The 9,452-nt window shown below is 39.2% G+C and overlaps 1 protein-coding gene across 1 annotated transcript in view; it reads right to left on the bottom strand.

Annotated features, from left to right (window-relative positions):
* The window catches only part of AOAH (acyloxyacyl hydrolase (neutrophil)), a 308,932-nt gene extending 300,006 nt beyond the window's left edge, over nt 1–8,926 (bottom strand). The window contains exons 1-2 of the mRNA XM_006832268.1: nt 8,800–8,926; nt 4,922–4,981 (exon numbers count right to left, since the gene is read on the bottom strand). Of these exons, the coding sequence (XP_006832331.1) occupies nt 4,922–4,981; nt 8,800–8,926 (187 nt within the window). The remainder of the gene's footprint in view (nt 1–4,921; nt 4,982–8,799) is intronic.
* Between the last annotated feature and the right edge of the window lie 526 nt (nt 8,927–9,452).

The raw sequence follows: 9,452 nt of genomic DNA, 5'->3' as shown, positions 1-9,452 counted from the left end.
AATTTACCCTTATATATGACAATATCAATAGTGATTAGCTGAATTTGGAGATTATAGTTGATTCTGCTTAAAAAACATATTTCTCTTCTGTATTTTCTAAAATTTTGTGATGACCATGTATTCTGTTATTATAAGAAAAACAAAATCAGTTTTACTTCAAATTCATCAAGATTATCTTGGATGTTGTTGTTGTTAAGTGCCATCGAGTCGGTTCCGACCCATAGCAACCCTGTACAGGGTTTCCGAGGGTGTAAATCTTTACGGGAGTAGAAAGCCTGACCTAATCAAGCAAACTCTTTAAATTCAGAGCTTGCTCTAGTTGTTCTTGGTGGAAGAATGAAATAGTTGTGTTGTGAATTACCGATGAAGAGGGCCAGTTTCTGGATGCTGAGGGAAGTCCCTAGCTGACAGCAAGTAAAGAAATGAGACCTTGGTTGTGCAAATAAACAGCCAGGTTAAATATTTTCTGCTAACAGCAGAAGTGGTGACCAATAAATGAATATTTGTTGTTGTTGTTGTTAAGTGCCAGCGAGTAGATTCCAACCCATAGCAACCCTGTATAGGGTTTCCAAGGAGCAGTTGGTGAGCTTGAACCACAGACCTTGTGGTTCAAATGACTTTGCAGTCTGATTCATTAGCCCACAGCACCACACCAGGAATTGTAGAAAAATAAGGAAATGAAATTTTGATGTATATAAATTGTGATGATGTTTTCAATCTTTTTTCTGCTTCAGGTAAACCTTTTGTTTTTTTTTTGTTTTTATCAGCAACACTGTCACTTTACAATTTACATTGGCTTAAACCCATAAAGCTATCTTGGTCTCTTTACCATTCAAGCTACAAGTCATCTCTGACCATATTGTATAGTGTGTGTGGGTAGAGATGTAGGGTTATAACTTAACTCTGAAGGCATTTTATGTACTTGACCAGATGTGAATGTATGAATAAGGAGGAAAAGTTTGCTCTCTCTTTTTTTTTTTTTTTCCAAAAGCTTCCTGAACACCAAATAGTGGTTAAAAAAAAAAAAAAAATCCCCAGTATTCAGTGAATTATTTTAAATGTCAATATCTTGGAAACATAGGATTACTTTTCCCTTAAATCACCCATGTAAAGAAAATGATGCTTTGCTAAAATGAACATGGTTTATTATTGATTCCATGACATTTGGAAAGTGACAGAAGGAGCCATCGCCTGTTCAAATATTATAGCATCAGCACATTAACTTAGTGATCAAATGCAATATGTAGCTCACACAAATTATGGTAAACTGGACAGTAGGCTTCGGACAACGCAGCCCTCGTGGTCGACAGGTTCCCCATATCAAATGGTCCTCTTTGTTGACGGAGCTGTGGTTGTTATTTATGATGTGCATGGTGACTCCACAGCTCTGTAACTTCTGTGGTAGCGTCTTTTAGAACCTCTGTCTCGCTCACAGCAGACCCCGCTTCTGTGAGAATTGGACAAATTTTCATTTAAAAGGGAACTTTGGAATTAGTGCCATGTTCCCTGACACAGCTAGTGATCAGAAGTCATGGTTTTGAAGAAAAGTACTATTTTCAGATATTATGTATTGTCTCCAGAAACAATTACTAGGTATCAGAATTTCTGACAAGATTTTTTTATTTTTGGACCTATAAACCAGGATTCTATTTGGAGGTCTGCTCATTGAGCAATCGCTACTGAGTTCTAAGATGTTTCTTGTCCCTTTTAATAAGCTTTCAATATAATATGAACATCAAAGTTGTCATCCTACTCCCTACTTTCCTCAAAAAAAAAAAAAAAAAAAAAAAAAGATAAATTGAAGAGGAGGAAGGCGTGTGAGAACTCTCAGACTTGCAAATAGTACCCAATTGACCTAGCTTTGATGGCTTGCTGACCAGAACTCTATCAGGTGAAGATAAAGAAGTTTGATACAGAGAGCAAGTATAAATGGCTACACTTTGATGAACTGGATCTTTGCTTATGGATGAAGTTGCCCAAAATTCCCACAAAAAGAGAAGAATTCTTCATATCAAGGATCAAGCTTGCCTCCTCAGTACACTGAGTTGATAGGGACCGGCAACTTTGACTTCGGCTATCAAAATTGGGGGACTATAAATGCACTAAGTGGCTGACTTACAAGCTTTCATGAGAGAGTTTAGTGTCAGAATGAGTGGGGTAAGATAAAATCCCCACTGAATAGTGTTCCTCTAGTCCAGATGGATCTGGTGATGATGGAGATAGGATTTTGTGATTCAATTGTGAGTAGCTGTTATCAGGACAGATGGTGATTGTCACAATCAGAAATGTAGAAGAGGTGTAACTAAAAAGGGGAGCAGTTAATCTGTCATTTCAGGAATAGAGGACCCTAAGGCCATCAGGAAGGAAGAGCAGAAGAGGAGAGAGGGATCCTAACCAGAAAGGCAGAGACAACAGAGATGGTGGCAGAACCGATGACATAGAGAGGCAGAGCAGCAGAGGACTGGGCAGACTATGGGCTGAGAAAGGCAGTGTGTCTGTGGGCAAGAGGACATTTAAATGAATGTATATTTTCAAGCTGTTTTACGTACATCAAAAAAAAAAAAAAAGGTAATAGAGGAAAATACTGTTAGCTGAAGGTTGTTGTTGTTGTTATGTGCCGTGGAGTCAGTTCCGACTCATAGCAACCCTATACAGGGTTTTCGAGGCTGTAATCTTTACTGGAGCAAAAGTCTCATCTTTATCCCACGGAGCAGCTGGTAGTTTTGAACTGCTGACCTTAGCTGATGGTACATGGAGGGAATTGTAATCATTGCGATGATTTGTTGAATGTAGAACTGATGATCCATCCTGTAAACCTTCACTCAATTCACAATAAAATCTTAAAATCAATCAATCAAAGATTTGTATCTCAGTAAATATTCAAATTTTCCAGATGACTGCCCCATTTTCTCTAAGTCTGGACATCATGAGAGAAAGAAGAGAGCTAAAAAATTTTAGGTCAATCCAAACACCTCTAAAAACATGTACTGCATATTACAAACTCTATATTGTTGTTGTTAAGTGCCATTGAGTTTGAATCATGACCTTGGAATTCAAATGGACCTTGTTGTCCAGAACTTGTTTTACAGTGCCACAATTACTGACCTCTATGCCTATAGCCAAATACTTCTAATCCCTCTTAAGAATGAATTTTCTCTTCTGTTAATGAGGGAGGACTAGTGTAGGCACATCTGGAGCCAAGCTCTTACAAAAGATAAAAGAGCAGATTAGGCAAGCTGAAACTGGGGAAAGATTGATGTCAAGAAACCAGAAAACAAGCTGAAGAGACAAGGAGCTTCCCCCAGAGCCAGAGAAAAAACTTTCTCCTAGAGTCAGCACCCTAAATTTAGACTTTTAGCCATCTAAATTTTGAGAAAATAAATTTCTGTTTGTTAAAGTCATCTACTTGTGGTATTCTGTTATAGCAGCAGTAACTAACTAAGGCACACCATACATTTGCATAACTAACTCACATCCTGGTGTGATATTGTACGATAAGTACTAAACTGGTAACCAAGAGGTTGGCAATTCAAACCAACCAGTCACTCTCAGAACCTTATAGAGGGTCACTATGAGTCAGGACCAATAAAGTGCTATACAACAAAAACAATAGCTCAATTCTCATAGTATCCTACTGAGACGGGTATTATTAGCCTGTTTGACCAATAAGGACACAGAAGCACAGGGAGGGTGAAGTAGCTTGCTCATTGTTTCCCAATCAGTAAGAAAAGGAGGCAAAGGAGTAGGAAAATGGGAACAGGCAAACCAGGGCTTTGAACTGATTTTCCCTGGATCAGTCATGGCTCACAAAGCAAAACTGGAATGGACTTGAATTTCTAAACTGTGGGTCAGCCAAACAATTACCAGAATGAAAAAGTTATGTGTCAATATTCTGCTAGAAAGTTAATCTTGCCCTTAGGAAATAAAGGCAATGTGTACATTGCCCAGCAATGATATCTCTTTAATGGCTGAGTTGGAAAGAATGTTGAACTGCTCAAAGATGGCTGCCGATCACACCGCTTTGAGTGTGTCTGACTCTCCTCAGCGCAGTTTCCCACATCAGAGTCCTGAGAGTCATCACACCTTTTCCAAATGTCACCTTTCAGGGTTTCAACCTAGAATTATTTCTGCTCCAGTTACCATTCCACTATTTAAAAAATTCAGGTCTGTTCTGATTTTACTAGGTCATCCATGACTGAACCAGTTTGAACCAGTTCAAACCCAGTTGTGTCTGTCTGAAGTCCTTCTACTGAGGTCCTTCTACTGATAGTCTCTACTTTCTAGAGTCCTCCTAAAAAGGCGTAAGAATTGTTGGCTCTTGCAGTTGCATATCTAACGGAAATATATTCCAACAATAGATGAGGTTAAAGACTTTCATGATCAATTCAAACTAGCAATTGTATAATATACTTATACACACAAATGGATGGATAGGTCAAGTGGCAGCATCGATGGACTCAAGCGTGGCAACAATAGTGAGGCTGGCCCCGGATTGGGCAGTGTTTCGTTCTGCTGTGCATAAGGTCGCTATGGGTCGGTACCGACTCGATGGCACCTAACAACAACAACAATAATACACATATGGAGTCCTGGTGTGGCGCTGTGGGCTAATGCATCATACTGCAAAGTCGTTTGAACTGCAAGATAGGTGGTTCAAGCTCATCAGCTGCTCCTTGGAAACCCTATACTGGGTCGCTATGGGTCAGAATTGACTCGAAGGCAGTTTATAACAACAACATACACATATATGTGTACATAGTTTCAATGCTTGCAATAAGACAATTTTTTCTTATGTTATTGGTGCCTCTTGGAATCATAGAACTATTGATGTAAGACTAATTAAATAGGTGATTCATTATGCAAACAAAATATTGGATCCCAGTGTTTAGTCAACATAAAGAAATGTAAAATATTTACGTACCTAAACAGTAATACTTGCTGGAATTGTTGATGGTAGGCTGGTCTTTGTAGATCGAAGAAGCTGAGGAATGAAGCGGCAGAAGGAGGAACAGAGGAGCCACCAAAATGGTTTTCCAGTGGAACTTCATCGCAGAGTTTTGAACCAGAGGAGGCCACACTTCCTAGTGAAGGAATGCTGAAGCTGAGAGCAGACAATTGGTTGGTATTTCTTCCCGTCTCATATAAATATGTTTCAGTGAGTGTGAAAAGAAAAAAGACACACACAAACACACAGACCCTACTCTTTACTATTTCAGGACCTTAAGAGAGGGCCACACAGGCAGATAGGAGGCGAGGGAGGCAATGGTTTGCAGTTCTTCTAAGTTAAATTTGCCAGCAAAGGGGGAAAACCCAGGTTGCAGCATTAGGCAAATGGACCTTTGTGCTCTCTAACTAAAGTTGCTATCATAAACCTCAAGACACTCATGCCTGCCGGAATAGCTTTGCTGGTTAAGGAGGTTCTTCCTCTTTCATTGTTACAAAACAAAACTAAAACTAAAGAAGGGGGAAAAAACACAAAATTATGAAACCGCAAACACAGAACCTTCTAGCAATTTGATCAGCAGCGTCCCTGTATTTTCGAAATTAAAATGTATTACATTCAGAAGTTCTTTTGTGTAGTTAGGAACAGCTGTGTATAGTAGTGAGGTTCGGCAGCTTATTTTATTGTTGTTAAAAAAGATTCAGATCAGATTGTTATTTTTTTCTCTGAAGAAGTCGTATTATTCCTTGAAGGTCTTGTTTTCTTAAGAGCTTTCATTTCATGCTCAGAAAAGGAGCAGTGGGAAATTCATGGACCTTCAACACAGCCCGGTTTTAAATCTAATGAGAAAAAGATCCATTAAGCATGATTTACCTCTTTTCTCCAGAATTTCAGAGTGTGTTTACAATTCTCACTTGCATCTGAATTGTCCATTTCTAAGGAACTGATTAGTGCTTGAAGATAGGAACTGAACATTGGTTTTGGGGAACAAAAAAAAGAAATCTGAGCCAGATCACAGATGGAGAAAAAAACATAGAATCTAAAGACTTTGTTCTAAAATAAGATACAGCAAAGTCATATGCCATTCTTAGACATGATAAGAGGACAGGGCCAAAGTACCTTCGTCTGGATAAGCATAGATAATTTTTTTTTTTCCCCCTGCTTAAGCTATGAGGAAAGCTTATTATACACTTTTGGGAAATCTTATGGGAGTAATCACAATTGGCAGCAATTGCTTTTATTTTTATTTTTTAAAGAAAGGAAAGCATTTTAAGCATCAAATGTAATTTCACTGAAGTAGTCTTTCTAGGATGTATGAAATACTGATTTTTTTAGGTTTGGAGATTTCTTGTGTAGACATTTGTCTACAGACCAGGTGAGGTGGAGATATCACACTAGAGAATTTCCCTAATGGGGCCCATGCCCCGAGCATAGGTCAGGTCACTGAATGTCAGAGCTATCTGATATCCTTGGTCACCCAGAGGCTTGTGACTTCCTGAGGCTCAAGGTCCCTGACCCTCAAGGTCCCTGATCAAGGGAAGATCGGGAAGTCACCAGGACCATTAGAAGGGTCTAGTCCTAGAGAAAGAAGGTCCAGAGCCTTTCTGGGGAGGCTCAAGAGTGAGAGATTAATAACACAGGCTGTGAAGATTGGCCCATGGGCAAGTCCCATGTCTCCCTTTTACTTCTGAGTAATATTAGACCAGTGATAAAACCTTTGTTTCCACATTTATATTGGAATAATAATGATAATAATATATGTCTTGCATTGTTGTTGGAAGGATTAATAGATGGAGGTGCATCTTGTATGAAGTAAGTATTTAATAAAACAAGACTGTAGTCCTTGAAGACGTTTGAGGAACATCTGCATACCAGGTCTTCTTTGAGAGAATTATAATATACTCGTGGTAATTGTAGTCAAGATGTCATACAATAAAATTTTGTTAATTATGCTCTATAAAAATACTGAAAACATTGAATTAGCTAATAATGAGCCATTGCTTCAAGGGGAAATATGAGAGGGCTTCAAAAAATCCATGGAAGAATTCCATTTTATTTTAATTCCATTTTTACAAGAACTTTTTTGAAGACCCCTCCTACAAGTTTAGGCTCCTATAAGACTTTGGTCCCACAACTTTGTTTTATGTTTGTTTCTGTTTAAAGACACGTTATTTAATTTCTTGTTGTTGTTAAGTCCCCTCAAGTCAGTTCCAACTCATAGGCACCCTCTATAGGGTTTCTGAGGAGAGTCTGGTGAGCTTGAACTTCCAACCTTGTGGTTCATGCAATTAATTCATTAACATTGAATTCATAAAGCCAACAGCTTTATGAGGGGGATTCAAAAAGTTCATGGGAAAATGCCATTATGTTTCAAATTTATTTTTTATGAACTTTTTGAAGTCCTCTATCTTAGGCTGGGTTCTCTAGAGAAGCATAGATAGATAGATGATAGATAGATAGATAGATAGATAGATAGATAGATAGATAGATAGATAGATAGATAGATAGATAGATAGATAGATAGATAGACAGAGTTTACATCAAGGAAATGGCTAACACATTTGTAGAGATGAGTAAGTCCCAAGTCTGTGGGTCAGATGACAGGCAGGCAGGTTGGACAAGTAAGATGGTAGACTGCTGATGCTGCTCTGGATTGGCAGGCAATAGAGCAGACCATGGTTCTAGTCCAATGAACCAGATGAGGATCTCGACCCAGCAGAGAACAAGCAAGCAAACATTGTTCAAGTATCAAATATATTGAAAGCAGGGTTTCCCCAAGGAAGCTTCCTTTCAACTGATTAGCTGCTCAGAGCAGATCTCCTCATGGAAGTGATTACATTATATGAGATCTCATCATGGGGGATGACTATATCTTGACTGTCAAACCACTTAGAATTCTGGCCCAGTCAATTTGACACAAAACCTTACTCACCATATATATATAACTCATGCCAGGAGGAAGCTTATTTAGCACACATATATTCTCTGTAAGGTACACCATAGCTTTCTTGTGTTTAGGAACACTAGGCAGCACTTCAGTGCTACCCTTGGGGACCATTTTAAATAGCAAAGTCACCAACAAATAGCCCCAAACTGCAAAAAGCATGTGCTATGGGATAATGCACTAGACTGTAAAGTTGTTTGAACAGCAGGGTCGGCAGTTCAAACTTACCAGCCACTCATTGAACACGACTCACTGACTTGATGGCACTTAACAACAACAACAAATGGACTGTGAAAAGGACACTTGTTTAGAGTGTGAGAACTGAAATAAGAAGGATGACATCACTTTGTTTGGCCTCAGCTGCACGGACATGTTAATTTTTCACCACTGTGCACCACACCAAAAACCCACTGCCAGCTAGTTGATGTCAACTCATAATAACCCGATAGGCCAGAGGAGAACTGTTCCATGTTGTTGTTAGGTGCCATTGAGTCAGCACCAACTCATAGCGACCTTTTGCAGAGCAGAACAAAACACTGCCCAATCCTGGGCCAAACTCATTGGTGTTGCCACACTTGAGCCCATTGAGGCTGCCACTTGGGCAATCCATCTCACTGGGGGTTTTCCTCTTTTTCTGTGACCCTCCACCTTACCAAACATGATATCCTTCTCCAGTGACTGCTCCCTCCTGACAATATGTCTGAAGTATGAGAGACGAAGTTTGGCAACATACACATATATGTGTACATAGTTTCAATGCTTGCAATAAGACAATTTTTTCTTATGTTATTGGTGCCTCTTGGAATCATAGAACTATTGATGTAAGACTAATTAAATAGGTGATTCATTATGCAAACAAAATATTGGATCCCAGTGTTTAGTCAACATAAAGAAATGTAAAATATTTACGTACCTAAACAGTAATACTTGCTGGAATTGTTGATGGTAGGCTGGTCTTTGTAGATCGAAGAAGCTGAGGAATGAAGCGGCAGAAGGAGGAACAGAGGAGCCACCAAAATGGTTTTCCAGTGGAACTTCATCGCAGAGTTTTGAACCAGAGGAGGCCACACTTCCTAGTGAAGGAATGCTGAAGCTGAGAGCAGACAATTGGTTGGTATTTCTTCCCGTCTCATATAAATATGTTTCAGTGAGTGTGAAAAGAAAAAAGACACACACAAACACACAGACCCTACTCTTTACTATTTCAGGACCTTAAGAGAGGGCCACACAGGCAGATAGGAGGCGAGGGAGGCAATGGTTTGCAGTTCTTCTAAGTTAAATTTGCCAGCAAAGGGGGAAAACCCAGGTTGCAGCATTAGGCAAATGGACCTTTGTGCTCTCTAACTAAAGTTGCTATCATAAACCTCAAGACACTCATGCCTGCCGGAATAGCTTTGCTGGTTAAGGAGGTTCTTCCTCTTTCATTGTTACAAAACAAAACTAAAACTAAAGAAGGGGGAAAAAAACACAAAATTATGAAACCGCAAACACAGAACCTTCTAGCAATTTGATCAGCAGCGTCCCTGTATTTTCGAAATTAAAATGTATTACATTCAGAAGTTCTTT

This window comes from Chrysochloris asiatica, unplaced genomic scaffold (genome assembly GCF_000296735.1).
Source record: "Chrysochloris asiatica unplaced genomic scaffold, ChrAsi1.0 scaffold00006, whole genome shotgun sequence".
NCBI lineage: Eukaryota > Metazoa > Chordata > Mammalia > Afrosoricida > Chrysochloridae > Chrysochloris > Chrysochloris asiatica.
Note: the sequence above shows the minus strand (reverse complement) of the source record. Positions and strands in the feature narration are given on the sequence as shown.